The sequence below is a fragment of the Channa argus genome, chromosome 2 (genome assembly GCF_033026475.1).
Source record: "Channa argus isolate prfri chromosome 2, Channa argus male v1.0, whole genome shotgun sequence".
NCBI lineage: Eukaryota > Metazoa > Chordata > Actinopteri > Anabantiformes > Channidae > Channa > Channa argus.
Genome location: NC_090198.1, coordinates 30855508 through 30877445, shown reverse-complemented (window position 1 = coordinate 30877445; position 21938 = coordinate 30855508). Strand labels below are relative to the sequence as shown.

General features: G+C 42.2%; 1 protein-coding gene across 1 annotated transcript; it reads right to left on the bottom strand.

Annotated features, from left to right (window-relative positions):
- Positions 1-3113: 3113 nt before the first annotated feature.
- LOC137107830 (forkhead box protein B1-like) lies at positions 3114-5714 on the bottom strand. Its single transcript, XM_067491883.1, has one exon. The coding sequence runs from the start codon at positions 5075-5077 to the stop codon at positions 4130-4132; it is 948 nt and encodes a 315-aa protein (XP_067347984.1). The 5' UTR covers positions 5078-5714; the 3' UTR covers positions 3114-4129.
- Between the last annotated feature and the right edge of the window lie 16224 nt (positions 5715-21938).

The window sequence follows — 21938 nt, the reverse complement described above, 5'->3', positions numbered from 1 at the left end:
TGTCTTTGTTGTGGAATTAATCTTCTTTGTAGTCATTTAATGTCTGTTTATTCTGCATCTTGCTGTAATCCTGTCTCTTTCCTTTTGTCTCTCTCTGGGGTTGTTTTGCATCAATTATGTCTCTTGTCTCTCAGTCCTGTGTCTCTGTGGTCATATTTCATTTGAGTTTGGAGATTTGTGAATAAATTAATTGTACAAATAATGAGACTTTTACTACAGAAGATCAGTTAATTTAAATCATTGTGAGCGATGTGACAATACAAAGATGAACAACACATCATGTGACACCTCTGTCTTAGCACCAGAAGAGTTTCTCTATTTTCATTCCTTGGATCATCACATCCTGGTTGTAGTATCTATATTACAGCTGCCCATGCAGAGGCCGATCGACCGGGGGGGGAAGAGTTGGAGTGTTGCTGATCGATTGATGACATTTTAAGGCAGTTTTTTTTTTTTATTGGGGGCTCTGCTCAAATGCTGTTCAGCACCTGTTTGTTTTAGCTCCCGTGTCTTTAAGACCCCCCACCACCACCTTAAGTCCACTATTTTCTTACGCAGAGCGGTGATACGTGGATGTAATGTGACAGCAGGTGAGGACGATGCAGGGATGTTTTCAGAGAACTGGATTTGGTGCCGCTTCTCAGCCCTTCAGCCAGTTTTGCCCAGTGGTTGGTCAATGTACACAATGACAAATATGTGGCCGAGAAAGCATTTTCTCATTTGACTGTAATGAGAAAAATGTTGGGTTTTACTTTGTGTTATGAACTTTTAATCAATGGAGGTTTTATATTTGAAACTTTCCCACAGCCCAGAAACGTAACCTTGATCTTCATGACGTCATCCTAGTGTAAAGTGTGTGGAGCGAACCTGAATGTGAGGTTGTGTGCAGAGGGCTGAACAACGAGAAACAAACCCGGTATCCGCAAAACTTTTTTGGCTTAGGCTGGACACGAGGTTAGAGCAGTTTTCAAGTCACGTGATTTGCCACCATGGTTTAGTCCATGATCCTGCTTTTATAATACATCCATGGCAGGTGGATCCAAAGCAGAGGTCTGCTTATGGACTGAGGACATTCGTTTGAAGCCATTTGGAAGAGTCCAGACAGACTCGTGACAGATTTTTGGAGTTTTGGTGTTAATGTGGCCACTCATCACCACTACAGAATAAGCCTCATTCGGTAATTTTTTCATTTCCGCTCAGCTCATCTTGTGAGTTCAGAGTCGCCACAGCGGATTATTTGTCCGCATGTTAACTTGGCACAGTTTTTACGCCGGGTGCCCTTCCTGACGCAACCCTCCCCAATTTCTACCGGGCTTGGACCGGCACTGCACGGCTTGGGATGTGGCGATGGGCAGTTGTGGGTTCAGTGTCTTGCCCAGAAACACTTTGGCATGTGGTCAGGAAGAAAGGGATGTGAACCTCCGACCTCTGATTAATGAATCAATTTTACTGTCATTTTTATTTTTGGCAAAAATGTGAAAATGTTCTGCTTTTCCATTTGGTCTGTTTTCAGGTGTTGACCAAACAAAACAAAAACATCACATTTCTGACCTTTAATTCACTCAACAATCAGGTGATTGTTAAAGAAAAAAAGCCACAGATGATGAAAACCATTGCATCTGCTTTACATCTATAACAGAAAAAAGGGTCTAACCTGAATAATTGTGTGTGTAAATGATGTGACAGATGTGGGGAAAGTAAAGAAATTTGTTAAAACACAACAAATTTACTACAAACTAAGATTAAGGTGTTTAAAATAGATTTTAAAACCAGAAGCACCAGCTGCACCTGTGGGCTGATAATTACTTCAGTGTGCAGCTGATGTAGACTTCGGTTATGTGTGAATAACCTGGGGCCTCTGGCCCCCGGGCAGCTACCAGCTTTGTCTGGGTGCTGATCCAGGCTAGCTCCCATGTAGCTGAAAGATCCATGTTGGACAGTGAGGACAGGCATGTGAAGGCTGTGTGATCCTGCAGGGATGGAATTTGAACAAACGAGGACTTTTATTGTGGTTCTGTTTTTCTTTTTGGTTTCTTTGTAGCACAAGTTAAAAGCCGCACGTACAGCAGATTTCAGTCACTGCTTTAAGCTTTAATTAGACTTGAGCCTTGAAATCAGCGTCTCAAGTTTCCTAATTTATCATTTCCAGTCCGAGAACTTGCAGATGATTTATTCCACAGTGTCCACTCAAGATGATTTAGTTGTGAATCGCTGCTATATATAGTTGAATTGAATAAAAAGGCTTTAAAATTCAATTGAAATAACTGATCAGTCATTGCCTGAGTCTATCAATTAATCCATCAGCATAACAGTATTATTTTACCTTCCTGTCAAATCAGGTCATAGTTTATTACAGCAGAGGCAGTAACTTAATAAAGGAGTAGCTGCTCTTATACCTTATTATTCTTTTTCATTCAAGTTTTTTTTTTTTGGTGCACTGAAAATTCTTGATCATGTCGTGTAAAATGCATATGTGGTTTTTGTTTCTATAGTTAAATATGTTTCTAACATCTGACACACGTGATGTAAAAACTGAGGCAGCAGACGCATCAGCGACAATCACTTCACTGTGGAACCAACACAAATGTTTCACACTGATGTTGTCGGGAGCGGGAGGATTTCGATTTACGACGTCCTGTTTGCCGCGGGGAACGTGAATCTGATGTTAACATATTGAATTTGAGTTTTAATCAGCGAATATCACCTAATTCATGAATCAGGCCATATTTCCATAATGAAAATATTTTCTGTTTCTTTTTAATTTTCTTATAAATGACTGAAATATTTTGCACATCACAATGAGAAATCTGAGAGGAATATTATCAGTTTTCTGCTAATTTGTTGGTGCATTATTATTATTGTACTTTAGCAATTTAAGATGTACATTTTGTACAAGGTCACTTTATCCAACACTCTTTAATTGTTGTAAGCTTTTTTTCAATTACTGAATGATTTTTGCAAAAAAAAAAAAAACACAGAACCTCCGGTGGTCAGATAAGTGGGAATAAAGCATTTTTTAAAGTCTCCAAAAAGGAACCCTGAGGTGAAGCAGGAACAATCTATGGTGTGTGTGTGTGTGTGTGTGTGTGTGCGCGCGCAGGTGAATAACAGTCTTCTCTCTGTATTTTGAAGGTTTTTTTAATGGAAGTGAATGAGCAGACCGAGCGCAGGGAACAAAAAGCCCATTGTTCATGTTCATGCTTTCAGCCCAAAAAGAAAAAACTTACAAACAACTGACAAAATGAAATATTTCTCTTTTTTCAGACACTGGAGCATGCAGCAGTACAAATACACAGAAAGCAGGTCATTGAACACAAAACCCTTTAAATTTAACTGTCACTGTCAGCTACTGAATAAAAAACATCTAGATTTCATTTTTTAAAAAGTGCTTCAGAGACAGTAGATCCTTGCATTCGAGGTCAAATATCTCCAGTGGTTTTTAAACTGTGCAGAACCATAAATATATGATTTGTAAGTCTTATTTTATCTTCTCACCTCTGTGATTGTTCACAATGAACGACGATTATTATTTGGTTTGACAAATGCCTGTTGGCATTTTCCTGTTGATGTCCGTTGCTCATATTTAGATTTCTGTAGCAAAACCTCTTAAAGTGGGAAAATAACTTTTTTAACGGTTTCACTTTTGTGTGTGGAGCAGAGAGAAACGGCAGAGAGGCCCACGGGGAGAGACAGATTCTTAAAAAGTCATTAATCTGAGACTTTTCTTTCACTTAGAGAAGAAAAGGCTCCAGACACAAAAGATGGGGACAATCTGTCACGACTCGAGCTGAGTCCTTCAACGCGCTCAGCTGCTGTGAAGGAATGTGAGGAAAATATCCAAACATGGACATAACCGTTCTAGTTTCTCATAGGAGTCTGGAATTAATGACATCTTCACAGCTAAACTACTTGCGTTGTTTTCTGGAGGTCAGAGGTCAACCCGCTGTTACTTTACACGATGGAAAAGCAAGAATTCGTTCGGTTCAGAAAAAATTAAAATCATCGACTCATGTTTCGCACTTTGCGTCCTGGGGATGAAACGCTGCTTTGGAGTTGAAGAAGTTTGTGGGTTTTTTCCACTTCTAAAGGATTTTCTTTGATAGAAAAGGAGAATAAAGTCAGACTCCCGTCAGTGCACCGTCACCGCTGACTGCAGTGCCACGGAGGCCGAGGAAGGCAGAGTCTCTCCGGGGGCGGCCGGGCTGCTCTGTCCGGTCGCCGTTTGCGGCGATGTGGGGCTAAGAGACTGGGGCGAGTTCGCAAGGAAAGCCGGGATGTGTGTGGGCAGCCCCGGCAGCCCAGGCACCGAGGCGGGCGTGGGTTTGATGGGCACTGGGATGGCGGGCAGCGTCTGAGCGCCGTGACAGATGGACTTGAGCGGCATCCCGTAGGCAGAGTAGTCGCTGTGGGCCATGGAGATGGGAGCCGCGGTGTCCATCATCCCGGAGCCGTACATGTGCGGCCAGGCCGGGGTCAGCTGGTTATGCAGCGGGTACCCGCTAGTGGAGAAGGCCGCCAGCCCGCCCGGCATCTTGTACTCTCTGGCGATGATGTTCTCAATGGCGAACGGGTGTTTGAAGCTGGACGGCTGAGACACGGAGCCCAGGTTGTATCCGCCCGGCATCTGCGGGAGGTGCGCGGCGGCGTGCAGCGCGCTGAGCCGCAGCTTGGCCTGCTGCTGCAGGTAGTGGGCGGCGTCCTGCGGCTTGCTGGGGGCCAGTGGGTCTGTGGCCTGCATGCTGCCCACTTTGAAGCGCTTCCTGCGCCGCAGAAAACTCCCGTTTTCGAACATGTCGCCACAGTTCGGGTGCAGAGCCCAGAAACTGCCCTTACCGGGCTGGTCCGGTCTGCGAGGGATCTTGATGAAGCAGTCGTTGAAGGACAAGTTGTGCCGCAGGGAGTTCTGCCACCGCTGCGTGTTCTCCCGGTAGTACGGGAACCGGTCCATGATGAACTTGTAAATCTCACTGAGGGGCAGCATCTTCTCTGTGCTGCTCTGAATGGCCATGGCCGTGAGGGAGATGTACGAGTACGGAGGCTTCTGGTCGCTGTACGTGTTCCTTCCCGGGCGAGGCATTATTCTTCCGGACCGGACCGGGTGAAGTCAGTTCAGTCCGCAGAGAGTAGAAAAGACTCAGCTCACTTTTCACTAACTTAGTCCAAAGAGCTCCAACTCTTTAAAACACCTTAAGTCACGAAAAGAAACTTGCCTGGTGTTTGGCGCATGGTCCCGGCTTTTACACGCGCGGTAACTCCGCCGACAAGTTGGAGGAAAGTTGAACGAGAGCTGCTGCTTGCTCCTCTTCCTCCTCCTCCCTGTCTGCTGCAGGTGCAGCGCGGTCCCGTCCTCCTCCTGCACCGCTGCTGAGCTGCGCTAAGCGGCCGCTGCCTCCTCCATGTCCCTGTTCCCGTGTCTTCCGTCTGCGGGTCGGACGCTGTGACAGGAGCAGAAAAGACCCCCGGAGAGGAGCTTCATTAATGGGCCACTTCTTCACCATCACATGATCACAGCCATGAGGAGGAGGAGGGCGCAAGCAGGGAGGGAGGGGGCCCAGGGGGAGACGGAGGCACAGTGTGCCTTCATTTACACGTATTTACATGGACGCACGGTGCCAGCGCGAATCATTTTCACGTGAACCCGCGGCGACAAAAAGAGCTGAGAAAAGCCCAGGAAGTGTCCTGAGTGTCGGTGGTGTGTCTGACGAAGAAGCGCTGCGGAGGTACGTCCGTGTGTGTTTGTCTAGGTGTGTGTGTGTGTGTGTGTGTGTGTGTGTGTGTCTGGGCTGGGGGGGGGGGGGGGGGGGGCTGGGCCCCTCACCAATTTGCATTGACAAATAGAGCCGCTGAGAGCCGCTCTTTGAGCCGCTTTAATGTCATTTGTTTTCTTTCTGTTTTGTCTTTTTTCCTTTTCCAGCTGCTGCGCTCACACGGCACCGAGATGAAATACAGATTTTGTAAAAGAAGAAATGCGGTAAAATGATTTCTCACTCATTTTAGAAAACACAGTAATTATCTTTATACGCACAAGTTATTGGTGACGTCAATGTCTGCAGAACAAATGTGTCCTCAGTTCTGATTCTCACACAAACTTCCGCTGAAAGACACTTTTTAAATTGTCTTGATTTTCCTTTAAATTCGAATGATTTTCCTTTAAATCCGCTTCTCTTTCTTGAGGGTCCGAAGACCTGTAACTGGATTTAATTTCCATCAGGACTGAAGGACAGAAAGAAGATTAACGGACATTTGTTTTTTGGAATCATTTTTTAATTTATTACCATTTTATTTTTTGTAAAATTTTCAACCGAAATTTGGTTTTACTGACATGTTAAAGCTAATTATAAATTAATTATGATCCGTTAAATTATGTTACCGGTAAATCCTACAGTTTTTATATTTTTCGGTGACTTAAATCCACAGTTTCAGACTTAAGTCATTAATTATCGAATTTAGTTTTTTCAAATTTACAAAGCTTTTAAAAATAAATCAAACAAATCAGCATTGTTTCACAGAAGCGACAGAATTTAAGAGTTTATTTTTATTTCGTTATTTTTTATATAAATACGACAATTACTATAATACCGTCAGACATTATTACTATTATTATTATTATTATTATTATTATTATTATGCTAATAGTAATAAAATTAAAATAATAATAATAATAATGCAAACGATACCATTAGTACTCACCACATACTACTTCAGTAATACTGAGCCTATTATAACTATCAGGTGATTATCAGCATATTAACAGGATCAATAATAAAAATAGCATTTCACCGATTTGTCACGTTGATATTTTTTACAGCCCTAATTTTTATGACTGATTTTGACATTTTATTATCCGTGTCAGTCGGAACGATCAATAGTCAACAAAAGATTAAACGTTTAAGGGTTTTCTGCTTCAGATCTCAGTGGTTTTTATCATTTTAAATCTTGATCATAATTAATGATCAGCTGAATAAAAGGCAGCATATGTTATGTTGTGTTGTTTCACATGTGATTAGAAAGAGCGCAGAGGGAGGATTTACACCGGAGCAGCTTTAATGTTCCCGGAGGAGCTGAGGGGAGAGGGGGATGCACCAAACAGCCACTTTGACACGTCTGACCTTTGACCCCTGAGCTGATAATCCCATGAATAAGAGACAGAAACCCTCTGTTTCTATTAATTCAATTAATAGTTTTAATTATTACAATATGAACATTATAAATATAATATAAATATATGTATAAAATTATACAGGTTGTTATTTAAAGTGAGTTTGGTTTTCTACTAATGTAAATATGTGTTTTAAAAAAACACTTTAACAATTTATATTAAACTGTCATTAAATATTTTCTCTATATGATTTATGTATTTTAAAAATTTTAGAACTTCTTCCAGATTTGTACAAATTAAAAAAAACTTCAGATGATGATGATAATGATTTCTCCTGTACAGACATTTGATTTAAAAATTGTGTTTTCATCATCCGTTACTTTATGAAGCTTATGAATTTGTGTGTTGCTTTTATATATTTTATGTCAACACAGGCCATTCACTTATTAAAACCTGTTTGAGTTTATTTAGTATTAAAGCTGCAGATGAACCTTTAATCAGTGATGTGGATTTTGGTTTTAATTCCTTTTGCAGTTTTTTCTTTTTTAATAATTAAATTGCCAAATTGACCTTTCACACATCATTCTGTGGTGTTTTTGTGTCCTGCACCAAATCGTATCAAAATTCAACAACTTTTTTTTTCCCATAGGGAAATTTGTGTTGCCTTGTTACAAAGTTGAAAGTTGAAAGTGAAAGTTGAAAGAAAGGAAAATAACATCGACCAAACCAAGATAACAAATACAAACTACTGATCAGTAAGTAAGAAAAAACCCAGCTAGAGAAATAAAATAATAAATGAAATAAAAACAATACTAATCGTCCATTTGTTGATGGTTGAACCACTTAATGGCCACTGGCAGAAAAGATCTCCTGGGTTGTTCTGTGGAGCACTTGCTGTGATCAGTTGAGTGGGTGGGTGGGACATTCCAGGATTGAGAGGAGTTTGGACAACATTCTCCTCTCAGCCACAACATGCAGAGGGTCCAGCTCCTCCCCCAGAACAGAACCAGCCCTGCTAAGAGGCTGCCTTTGAACTAGGGGCTAGGAGGTGGATCAGGTCGTGGTCAGACTGCTGCAGAGCATCAGGTCCAGTGTCTTCTGCCCCCTGGTGAGACCGCCCACAACTGAGCACCTCACTTCATTAAAGCTTTGAGCTTCTTTCTTCTGTTGTCAGTGTTGAGCTGCTGCAAACAACTGTTTTCACAAGGAGATAAATTGGTTCAATGGTGAGTTGGTTTACACACACACACACACACACACACACACACACACACACACACACACACACACACACACACACTGTGGTGGGATCCTTGTCAGTGATCATGAATCTCTGCACAGCCGCAGAGAGAAAAGGAAGGAAATGACGACTACTACACTGGATAAACTGCAGATAACAGCACATTACTGGAAGTACAGAAAACAAAGTACATTATTGTACCTGCACTGGTGCTTTTGCTTCCCTTTCAAGGTTGTTTTGAATCTGTATTTTCTGCTGGTTTCTTGTCTGTGGGACTGTTTTGCTTTGCTCAGCATGTCGCTCTCATCTTTTTCCTTTTTGCGTCTTGTGTCTTTGCTTTGGTTGGGATCTATGTGCTTGTTTCGTGTGTGTGGTAGTTTCTTCACACCAGCTGCTCAGACGACAGAAGACATACATCCTGTCTTGTGCTTTATGTATTTCAGGTAGAACCAGACTTCTGTGGAATCTCCTGCAGACAGATCTTTTCATATACAAACCTGTTTGTACCAACCAGAAAAGTTGGGATGTTGTGAAAAATGTAAATAAGGACCTGTAGCAACAGCATTTGGTGAATGTTGAATTTGATGGATAATTCTTTCTTAACACTGAATGTTTTGGGGAAACTTGTTCTTTTGACTTTTCTAAGTTTTCATGTGTTGTTGTTTGGTCGTGTAAGTCCATAGTTCAGTGTTTGATTAATTTTCATTTATTTGTTACTCTGCATCATCACTAGACACTGCACAACTGCTCAACTCTAAATTCTGCATTGTGGAAATGGAAATAGGTCACATGCTGTTTTTGTTCCGCTGTGGAATATGTAGCTGCAGTATTAGTACACGCTCAGCAAATATACCATGTAGTAAACAGGGAGTGATTTTCGGGTGCCGCCTTTCTCTGGCACCCACAGTAGAAATCTTCTTGTCCTAAATGAAAGAAAACATCTCAACGAGTGACTCGACTCCCGGTCGAACTGCTGAGGATCTTTGCAGCGCAGTTCAGCAGCTGATTGAGCTGCAGCTGTGATAATCTGTCGCTACGAATTAATGACTGTGTGTTTAAAATGCAGAGTGGCAGCAGTGGTGCTACTTCAGCACGCTCCTCATCACCCAGCAACACTTGAGCTGCACTCAGAGAAACAAGGCCAACACACACACACACACACACACACACACACACGCACATACACAGCAGGAAATGTACTAACCACCTCTAACTAAATGTGGAGACCTGATTCTAAACCGAAAACTAAAATCAAGTCATTTTTTCAAAAAGTTGATATTTGACAGATAAATAAAATGTTCCCATAGCACGTTTCTGCTCAAATCTCACACTTGAACAGAACAACAGCCTTTATTGTCATTGAACACATACACACATTATACAAACATATTACAATGAAATTCTGTCTCTGCATTTAACCCCCCTCCCTGGGGGGGCAGTAGGCAGCCACGAGGAGCTAGCGCTGAGTGTCTCATCTGGTGTATAGGCTGGATTTGATCCTGCTGACTTCTCCATCCCATCCTGTTGCTCTACCCACTGAGCCACCAAGCCATGGTTATTATGGTTTTGTTGAGACTGTCAGAACTTGGTGACAGTCAGAGAAAGATGTGGTCTGGATTCATGCAGAAAAACTTCTTTGCCCCCCATGAATCGAAGGGATTCTGCCACCTAAACTTAACAGGAGACTCTGGGTCTGGAGACCAGGTCCTGGTCTTTGGATATTCATTAGTAATAGAGCTCATACAGTCACGGCTTGGTAACAACAGAGGACAGTATTTTAATGCACAGTGAAAACACAACACTACTGGTTCTTACTGAAACACATTTTCTGTCAAGAAAATTGAATCAACATGAACCTGTGTGGGATTTTCCTGCTGCTGCCAGATTTCAACCAGTTTTTAAGTTTTGTGGTTCCATAAACCCTGAAGTTAACCAGTTTGTGTTTGGGGTCCAGGTGTGAACACATGTTCAAACATTTTCCAGTTGAGTTCTAGTCAATAAAAGATAATTTTACAATATTAAAACCAGGATTTGCTCGTGTTTGTGATTTTGTTTTTGTAAACTACATTTTACATCTATGAGGCTGAAAAGGAGAAACTCGTCTCATGAAACACTCATGACATTAAATGATGATCAGACAAATTGAACATTATTACCATCAAGAAAGACGATTTACTGGCGTTGTGTGTTGTTTACAGGTTGTGTACCTAATTAACTGACCAGCATAAACCTGTTGTGTTTACACTGTGAGAACAGAGAAATCACCAGGATTCTGTGGGTTCAGGCTGTCAATGGTTCTGTTCAGGGAAGCAGCAAGGCACCAACACCGGTTGCCGGTTCAGTTCCCGCTCACAGTCGAGTGGCTCTCTGCTCAGGAGGCGATTACTTCAATTAAACCGCTGATTAAGCAAATTGGAGGCTGATTAGTAAACGAGCGGTGGCCTTCAGGAGAGCGGCTAATTAGTGAAGTGATTAGAGTCTGAAGAGGAGCGAATGAGGCGTCAGCGCTCGTTAAGAGCCACTCTGACAGATTATAGCTGCAGCAGGCTGCCAGCACACCCCCATCACAGCCAGAACACAGAGCACACCTGCTGAAATACTTTATTCAAGAGCCCTCCGAAGTACTACTACTGTATTTCTGCCAAATACTCAGGTACTCCGTAGATGTGTCATTCATGCTTCTTGCTACTCGCTCCAGAGAAGATTCAGATTTAAAATCACAAAGCTAAATGTTAATGTATATGCTTGAGTACATTTTGAGGCACTTGTACTCATGTATCTGACAGTTTTAGCAACTTCACAGATGCAGTTGTTTTAAACTGAATCTAATAAAGTAATAAACTGAACTGAACATGATATTTCTGAATTTCCGAGGCCAATATGGGACAAATGTGGACCAGACTCAGTGGAGAGACTGGGACATTTTTGGAGAAGCTTTTGTCAGAGACCACCTGTGGGAAAAGATGAAACGGTGATCAGCAGTGGTGTCGATCATGTGACTGCAGGTGTGTTAGAAACCCTCCCAGCAGGCAGTGGGATAGAGATTTATGCCCTTTTATCTGATTTCTCATGCTCTTTCATTGCTGTTAACGGACTCCATTCCTCGTCCAGAGGGAGCTGGACGACTGGTGTGGACACCAGTTTGTATTGGCTGCAGACTTTGTCGCCTTCGAGTAAAACAAAGAAACAACACCAGGTTACATTTGGAAAGAGAACATTGAAAGTGCTCACTTCCAGCATCCTGACCCTGAGCTCATGAAAGGCTGCCTGCTTGGCCTCGTTATCCCATCTTTTTTCACACATGCAGCCACTCGAGTGATCATCCGTGAATATTTGCAGCCTCTCGTCACTCGGGATAACACTCCAGAACAGTTTGGCCGGGGCCTAATTATTCCATTTGCAGGGACCTGGATGCCATTTAGGCGCAAGGTAATTCAGCGTGGTACAACTCAATTAAATCTCTCCTGACCAGGATTTATGAAACATCAATAGCTTCTCAGTGGGACCAATGGGAAGGCTCCTTATTTATCCCCGAGTCCTCCTGATATTGCATTTCTGCAGCTCAATTAAATACAACAGCAATGAGAATGTTTCAGGAGTCTATAATGAGAAAAGACAGGGCCCCCCCGCCCCCCCTCCATGTGCAGACTGTGGGGTTCAGAGCTGTGGTGAATTAGCAGGAGCTCAGCACTCATTACCTCGGAAATTAACTTTTAAAAATGACACAAAGCGCCTGCTCTGATTAGACCAGAGAGTGTCTGATGCTGTGCATCAAACTCTTTATTCTGAAACACACTCAGTTTCATCAGGCTCATGTTGACCACAGTTCTTTACGGAGGAGAAGTTATGAGATTATTTCTGACTGCAAATAAAAAAAAGTTGTGAAAATCAATTTTATTGGGTGCAGTTTATTTGCAGGAATCTGTTTCTAGTGGCTCCCAACATATTTACACAGTAAAGGCAGCTGAGAAATGACAATGTCGTGCAGTGTGCCGTTAGAAGATAACTGTAGGTTTTATGTACATTTTGATTCATGGTAAAGTGCACGTATTCAAATTCTGCATGAGCTAAATTTTAAGAATGAAGAGATCAACAGGTGTTTGTGTGTGAACCTGTGTTTGCTCACAGTAAAAGTTTGTGGTTGCGAAGATACCTGGACTAAAACTGTACATTTAGAATAATGAAAATGATTTGTTGTTTATGATTTATCTGCTGCTGAACCTGGACGATGACTCAATTTAGGAGAAGAAAACCAGTGCAATTTCAGAAAGATACAAATTTTGTTTAAACACAAAACTTTCAGCAATCAAAGTAGCTTCCCACCGAAAGTTGAAATCAGTCGAGCCAGGGAATCAAATATTTTCATTTTTGATTATTTACACATGAAGAGTAGACAAAGTACAACATGCAGCAAAGGTCTTTAGCTGGAATCAAACGCATGACATTGCAGTTTTGGTTATTATAGATCACCATGTTTTTTCATATGCTCTTTTTAATGCCGTTTGCTTCTTTACTGTTACTTGCTTCTTTATTGTGTCTCTTGTCTTTATGTCGTCCACCAGGCAAACAGAATTTTGTTGTACATCGTGCAAGGACAATAGAGGCATTGATTGACTGATGGATTGATTGATGTGGCACCATTCAGCTATCGGGGCATCAAATACTGACAGGTGTCTCTTACACCTGTGCAGGGTTTGACTTTCTCCTGTTGGTCCAAATAGTGAACATCTGCTCTTGTCCACATTAAGATGGGATTTTTTTCTACTAAACATGTTCAAAAAGTGATCTAGTGCAGCTTTTAAAATGAAAGAAATGATGGAAAATATGGATGTTGCACAAAAACTGAGGTGGATATGAAACGTTTAAATTGAAGAGAGAGAAAAAAAAAGCTCGATTGACACTTTGGGGTAAATTTCTTCTCTTCTCTTTCATAAGATGCAAACTTGTGGTGGCTTCTGATCTCATGTTTGACACAACAAAAAAAAAAAAAAATCTCTTCGAACCAGTGCTCAGCTCCAGCCAGTGAGAAGAGGCCAGTACAGAGAGGACATGTGGTCCCTCCTCTTGGTGCCAGTACAGAGTCCTAGTGCTGCCTCCTGAACATTTCAGGCTGCTTCTTCAAAACATAACACACGTTCATCACTGAGGACAAATCCACCTGTGTGTGAATTAATTCAAACAGTCTGTGCAAATGCACAAAGAGTCCACTCGTGGACGTGGGCAGACCCAGTTCACCAGTCTGCATTGAGTCTGGATTCACTGAGTTGACAACAAGGAGACAGAAGAGGTTTGAAAATGACACTCAGGAGAGAGGACGTTTCAGACTGAAATAAGGAGATTTCCCGTCTTTACGGCGTGAAACGATCTGAGGCTGGTTGACGACCAATTACAGCCTGTTTTTGTTGCAGGGATCCTTATAATTAATGACAGTCTGCAGCTCCATTATGAGCCTCTCAAGTCCTTCACGGATAAAAGCCGTTTGGCATCTGGACTCTACCAGTGTGGAGGCGACTTATGGCGAGACGCCGCCGTCCTCACCTCTCTCTGCTGTACGATACGATGAATATTTAATTAATAATTAGTCCTGTAATTCCTCCTCAGGAGTTATTATCCCTCGAACTGGTTTGTGAATTTAATTATTAGCAGCCTTTTTGTTTCCTCGTCCCTCTCATTACTGTCAGGATTGATGTAACATAAACTTCATTAAAAATTAAAGTGGAATTCTTTAATTACAGGGCCGCCCTTGCCGAAGCCAGAATTAGCCAACTCAGTGATGTGCAAATGAGAGCATTATTTAAGAAACATGCTGGAAGTAGTTATGCTAATTCACCGGGGTTCACAGTGGCAGACCTTTCCACTCGCGGTTGCATATTCATTAAATGCACTATGCAAATTTAATGTAGCAGCCTTAGTAATGCCTTGTTAATTTATTCAGATTTATTGAGTAAGACTTGTAAAAAGTACCAATTTAATTAGCTCATCTCCTCGGATGTCGAGCGGTGATCGCTGAGCTTTTTAAAAAGACGCGTTGGAGAATAAAAAGAAACATCACAGAGGATCATGTTTTACAATTCACGGGCTTTAAAGGGGGGCATTTGCTGCACTTATGGGGATGCTCGGAGAGAAATCACTTAGACTGCTTGTGGGTTCCCGGGAGGAGGATGGAGGAGGAAATGAGTGAAAGCTGAGTCCATAGCTCTAATGGCTGAAATGAGGCCAGAGAGGACGTTAACTCACCGTTTGAGTCAAACACGGAGGTGTTTACTGACGGGAAGATCCCAGGACGCAGCGTCACACCACAAAAAGAAAAAACACAAAGTGATGTTATTTATGGTTTCAGTTCCACTTCTGCTCACACATCCGAGGAAAAGGGTCAGAAGGTCAAGAAGGAGGAGAGTAGGTGTAAGAAGGAAGGAAGGAAGTAAAGTTGAGAAACAAGGAAAGAAAAAGAGAAGGAAGCAGAGAGAAAAGGGGAAGAAAAGGGAACAAATGAGCAAAGGATGAAATGGAAGCACAGTTAAGTGAAGGAACGATCAAGAGACAGGAGAAGACAAAACAAAAAAAACGACAGGCAAAGTTCTTTACTGCATAGTCAAATGAAATTATGAAAATATTTTGAAAAAATAACCTAAAATCTTCTCTGAATAACTTGAAACTTACAAAAGTAATACCAGAAAAAACATTTACATCCATTATTTCTTCAGGCTCGTGGGGGGCTGGAGCCTTTCCCATCTGTCGTTGGGTGAGAGGTGGGGTCCACCCTGGAGAGGTCTCCAGTCTGTCTCAGGGCAAACACAGAGAGACACACACAGACAGACAAACATTTACACCAGTCCCCAATTACTCTGACGCACTCGTTTGGACTGTGGGAGGAAACTCTACACACAAAGGCCGCAGCTTACAGGGGGATTCAAACCAGGCACTTTCTAGCTGTGAGACAGCAGCACTAATCACTCCACCACAGTGCTGCCCCCAAAAAAACGCTTTAAGAAATAAATCTGACTTTGCTTTCCATTTAACATATTTAAAATAATCCCTTAAAGAAAATGACCTGGATTAAAGGATGCTACCTTCAATCGAATATTTAGTTGCACAACATTTGGAGGCAACAACTGCAAACGTGATATCTGCAGGTCTCAGTGAGACGCCTGATGCTGGGTTACAGGCTGCTCGGCTTTATTCACTCCTCATCACTGACTAACGTCTAGCAGCTCTGGTTGTGGTGGTTGGTGATTTGCCTTCAACGACTCTGAGGCTGCTCTTCTGTTTGTTCCATGAAGAAAATGTCTGCAAGGATCAAATCAACTACGTATTATCTACATTCATGGTGATCGTTTGAGTAGGAAATTTCCCGTGTGTGTTTCTGTGGAATATCAAAATGGGAAAACTGAGTTTGAATGTAAATCTAGTGGCTGAAGCCTCAGACGGTAACATTTGAAATTTGAAAAACCTCCACGCAGACTCCTGACATTTGTCCGGTTTCAGTTTGGTCATTAGCAAACATTAGCATGCTAACATGCTAAAGTAAGATGAGCATTGTAAACATTTAACGTGGTAAAAATGAGGAGTTGGCCTGATCCCTTGTCTGTCTGAGTCGGCCCTGCATTGCCCGTGAGAGTTACTGGTTTGTGTCGCGGTATTCTCACCTTTGCATTTAACTGTGCGGATCTCAAGAGTATTTACTCTGAAAAACAGACGCCTTACGGCCGTGTCGGGTTGTATATCAACATGTCCGAATCTGTCCTCCTGTTTCTTTCTGTGAATTAGAGGCATTAGGAGGAAACAAAATGGTGAATCAGTGAATTAAACCCACAGATCACCTGCAGGAAATCCCCACCCACTGCCGCTCTCACGGGGAGTTGTCTGGAAGAAAAATGGAATAGCAGGCTTCTTTAAGGTCAAGATTTGCTGTGCGGGGCTCGGCTCAGACATAAATGCTCAGTAATACCAGGTCGGCTGATTGCTTCGCTCTCCAGACGATGTCAATTTTTGTCCAAGGAGCTGTGGGCACGCGTGGTATTAAGGTGGCGTTGTGTTGAGGGCTCTTATTGGTGGTGGTGCGTTCGCTGTCAGACGAGTCCTAAAGCCCCGCTCTATTATCAGCAGAGCCCAGAGGAAGGGGGCTGGCAGCTCCTAGAGTAATAGCACATTACATTCTTAATGTTTCTGATACACAGTGTGCTCCTCGTTCAATCCTCCTGTGATCTCTCCACAGCCTTTTTGTTTTCCTGCTGTTGTTGTTTTGTCACATCTCTCCGTCCTCCCCCCTGTTCCAGCTCGGACTCACTGCGAGGCGTCGCATTAATCAAACCAGAACGTGTGCCGAGGGAGGGACGGCCGACACGGAAGTAATTAGACAGGATGAATCTGTTGTATTTACTCCTCTGTTATGCAATAATAAAGACAAAAGAGAGCGCAGGACAAAAGGAAATGATGGTCTTTACACAGCAGAGTCATTAGGTTTGTGAGAAAAACCTGCATTTATCACCAGCACAACACAGGAGAATCCGAGGAGGTTATTTCTCTGTTTTAAATGTGATCCTCTGTTTGTTATCCTCTCAAACTCCACTGTCTGTCTCTTTTTTTCCCCCAACAAGCAGAACTTTAGATTCTGCTGCACATCTCAACATTTCCAAAACGCCAAACGTGTCAGACAGATTTCAGTGCATGTGCCGACAGTCCTCAAACGTGGGCAGCAGAGGTCCCAGAGTGCAGATGTTTTTATTGATCTCTGATCAGTTTTAATCCCCCAAATAGTTGCTGTTTCTCTGTTCTGGGGTTATTTGACCTCTCATCCATACGCCATGGTCCAGGTTCGAAACAGGCCTCCAGGATCGGCTCTGGGCAGTGAAGTGAATTTTGGTGCAGTGGTGGTTCTGAGCATCACAAACAACACAGCTGGACACTTTTTAGTGGAACAATTAAATTCCTTCAGCCCAATATTGTTTGGAAAGTCTATGATTACTTTATTTTATCCTCAATGCGTGAGCGGAGCTGACAGCCACGAGTGGAGGAGGTCACTGGTGAAAATGTTCTATGGGTCAATGATCGTAGAAAAACGTGGGTCATTTTAAAAGGTCAAACTTTTGGGAAAATATAAAGAACTTTTACAAAAGTTAAGCTGATGAAAGACATTGGCAGACGCTGCTGTCCAAATAAATGTGGGGACACACTTTTAAAGATACTGGACACTTCACACTTCAAAACATTGTTTCCGCCAACTATCTTACATTTTTTGTCTCTGATGGTCTGAGAGGAGCAAACACCAGAAGACTGGACGTTGCGAAGCTGACAAGCCCACAAATCTTGAGAGAACAGAATTTATTTTTTTGCTAAAAAGAAGAAAAACAAAAGAAAGAAGACAAAGCAGTTAATATAAGAATCAATGTACAGTGAGGTGCAATGATTTTGCGTAATATCATTTATTACACAGTGGTGTAAAAGAAAAAGTCCTGCAAATGTTTTTTATATATTTATTCATACTTTTTATTTTCCATAAAGTTGGTGACTTTAGTCACTTCTGGGACTCCATACAAAGCAGTTCGTGTTTGAATGAACGAAGAGTAAATTCCGCTCGGTCTTTGCCTACTTGTATACTTTCTGTTAACACTTATTGGTTCATGTGTTTCACTCTCAAAGAACATAAGCTTTCATTTTATCTTTGTCTGTGCATGTTCATATTTGCAGCAGAACTTCATTTCCCTCAGTGGTGATTAAACAAATAAAAGCCCCCTAATAAATAAAGATTAAATTATCAAAAGATTAGTGCGTAATTCTTTTTTAATATTAACTTTGATTTAAAAGCGGCACAACTCTGTCCCACTCCTGTATGTGTGTGGTAATTAAATCAAAATCCTCTTTAAACACATCACCAAACCACAGATTCAGATTTGGGAATCGTCTGCTGGAAACTCAGACACTGTGTTTAACCAGCGCACACTTTCAATTAATTCAGAAGAAAAAGCAGGAGAAAAACAATCCTCTAATCCGTCCATCACAGGAGCAAAGATGGCTGTGTTTTGTTTTTTTACAGACCCTGAACGCAGCACAACTTTAGCTTCAGTTTAACTCAGATGAAAAGTTTCTAAAAAGTTGACTTCAACATTTGGTCTTTGTGAACCAGTTTTATGGCACTTTTACACTTTCCCATCCAATGGTGAGTTCAATGGATGTGAACAAAACCATGTTACAATCATGTAAGGATCTGGTTCCACTTCATGGGAGTTGTAGTTTTTCAGTAATAAAAATTGAACCGTTAATGTTGAATCATAGAGTTTCAACAGAGTCTTGAAGAACAGTCCTTGTTTTTCATAGAGAATGAGTGAAGAAATGTTTGAAGCTGCTTTAAAATGCTGATGAAAATAAAACTGAGGATGGCTCGGACGTGACTGAAGAACCTTTCACACATGCACTAGAATACTGAAATTCTCCTGACTTTGTCTGCATGTGTGAAAGCAAATGACTGAGTGAGACGCTGCCGACATTTTCCGAACTATTGTGTGCGTGAGGATTGACGCTGCTCTGTCCCTAATTTTCAGGGGGATTAAAAGTGAGCAAAAGGGCTCGTTAACGACGCCCCTTTTTATAAGATGCACGGCTCCGATGTGCTGTAAACGAAACACTGTTTCCCACAGCCTAAGTTTTCTATCATGTTTTGACTCCTGTGAGCACTGACCATCTCCTGCTGTGTGTTACATGTGTGAAATGCAACTCCAGACAATGTCCGAGGCTGATTGTCCTTAGTTGGCTTTGGCTCTCTATTTACCAGTCTTCTGGACGACTCGTCCAACCTAAACACCAATATACGTTGTTTGCATGGCACCGGACGACAAAATAGCAGCTGGTGTGAAACTAATTTTAATCCTAAACAGTCACAAAATGTTTCATGAAGACACTGCAGATATAGCGGTTTGGTTTTGTTTGGGCCCCAAAATAAAAGCGGTTAAATGGTCAATTTAAAACAGATGTAAATGTTCTGCACTTATATAGAGCTTTTCTACCTATTGGCACTCAAAGCGCTTTACACTGGTTCTTATTCACCCATTCACACTCACACACACACACACATTCATACACCGATGGGGGAGCTGCCATGCAGCTGGCTGACACTCCTGGAGCAACTAAATTGGGGTTCAATGTCTTGCTTAAGGACACTTTGACATGTGACCGGAGGAGCCAGGATTGAACCAACAACTGTGAGATTGGTGGACAACTGCTCTACCTTCCTGCGCCACAGTTGCCCCGTTAATAGTCTTACTGGTGTCTTACAACATGCCCCCACCAACACAGCATCCTGTGCTGGTCACTGATGCACCAGGAGATGAATCAGGTCAAAGAAAGACAGACAACCTGTGCAGTTTGTCTCTGATTCCATTTGTTTTGAATGCATCTGATTTAGTTGTGTGTTATCTGTGTCTGCAGTGTTTGGACACTGCCTGTCAGGCTGAGCAAACAGCAGCTTCTCCATTTGCACAGCAGTGAAGAGGAGCAGAAATAAAAAAAAAACACACACTTTTATCATCATTATTCATTTAAAAAGTGTGTGAGCTGATTCTTTCATTTATAAATCTACAGAAGCTGTGAGTGTTTGGTGTATTTTTGCAGGTGTAAAGCAAAATAAGTGCAAGTGGCTGCAGAATCAAGATGAATGCTGAGCACAGACAGACGGCTGATGAAAACTCAGCGGGAGGCCACTTCATCTTAACATGGCCGTCCTGTGTCTTATGATATCTTATCATTAGTTTCCCTGACAGTGATGGAGCAGCCGGCAGTGCCCCCCCCCAACTCAGCTCCACGAGCCGTGTATAAAAGTAACCTTCTTTCCATAATAATGGCCATTTGTCACTTCTTTAACTGTCAGAGGACGAGGGACACAAACAAAGTGGGATTTAACAAGGTGTGTGCAGAGCCAGGAGAGAGAGGGGGGGAGAGGGGGGGTGTTCAGGAGGGCAGGGCATTCAAATGGTCCCAAAGTGTTACTGGGACAATCTGCCAACATTACTGCTCCGATGTGTTCGGGGACTGTGGGACCAGAGAGCAGCGATGTGACATTATCCTGCTGTGGGGAAGCAGGCTGCTTCTGGGATCTTCCCTGTTTAACCCCAGGGGGAAAAAAATAAGCACATCAACTCAAGTTATGCATTTTCAGTTTATTTTTTTGGGTTCAGATCTGTTGGATGCAGAGTGGTGCAGACCCTCAAACAATTATTCAGCAAAGGATTTCCTCCTTCCACAGGTTTCAGCAGCAGCAAACTCATCATTTCATGTCCGTGAAACTGCATTAAACCAACACTGTTTGGGAACAGATCAGATTCCTAAACACAGTTGTCTGCAGCACACACACACACTCTGAGCTGTGTGTGTGTATGTGAGACAGATGGCAGGTTAATGAAGGCTTTGCTGTGGCTGACATTTCAGTCGATAACAGTATTGACGTTCCAGTTAAACTGGCAAACGGGCAGATTATTGTGTCGCCTCATGTTAGTGAACAGATCGTTTAGAGTCGTCCACCTATCCATCAACACACACACACACACACACACACACACCTCAACACCTGACTGTCCCAGCATCTGCTTGTTGCTTTATAATGTCAGTTATGACAGCTTGTAGTGGCCGTCAGTGGTGGAGAAGGTACTCAGATCCTTTACTTCCATTAAAGTACTAATACTGCACTATAAAAATACATATCAAAATGCTGAATGAGTTTGTTTGTGTAACTTATTCACACGAATGGTGTAAAGATTGTTGAAATAAACTTCACAAATCTTTGATGTATGAAATGAGCTGCTAGTTTACTTTGGGATTGTAGACACAAAATTCTTAGTCTGCTTTATCCCCACAGACTTGGACAGTGACAGAATGTACATCACATCAGGGGTTAAGTTATCTAGTATCTCACTGTGACGTCTGACTGTGTTTACATGCACTTATCTTAAATCTGGTTACTGGAAATCCATGTATACATGCAGCAGCAGAGTATCCTGATTTCAGTCTAAGCCCTTTTTGTGTGTTTGTGTCACAGCAGAGTGACAGCACAGGGGGAGAAAACGGCAAAAAAGGGGGAAAACACACAAATGAGCAGCATACGAATGACTTTTAGACAATTAGCTCTGGTCCACACAGGCCAGCTCTGACCCCGTCGGCCCCCTGCTGGCACTAATGCTACTGCAGGTACAACTAGCGGCTCTGTTTGCATTTTCCTGTTTTTCACCAAAGTCACAAATATCCACCAACACAATATTTCAAGGCTGATAAAACACAGTCGTGCTGTTTCGTGTCTTCACTGAAAAACACGCACGTCACCGCGGCCACAGGTTCATCCGGTGTTTACACAGTGTTAAAAAAGTGATTGGTTGAAAAGTTTGATCACGACTAACTTGACTCTGTGCTGCAAGCACAGTACACAAACTGGTACTTGTTGCACTGTTGTACTGTGATACTAACCCTCTTTTTCCAAAATCCACATCAACTCTGAGAGAAAACTTTGAATGTTTTTCTCATAACTGATTTTTAAACTGTGTCTCTCCACTGATTATAGGATTATCAAAGGCATATTCCAACATATTTCCACACTGTATAAATTTGCAGAACTTATTG

What these genes read in the sequence shown, in the direction of transcription:
- LOC137107830 (XM_067491883.1), bottom strand. Translation starts at nt 5,077, where the DNA reads ATGCCTCGCCCGGGAAGGAACACGTACAGCGACCAGAAGCCTCCGTAC.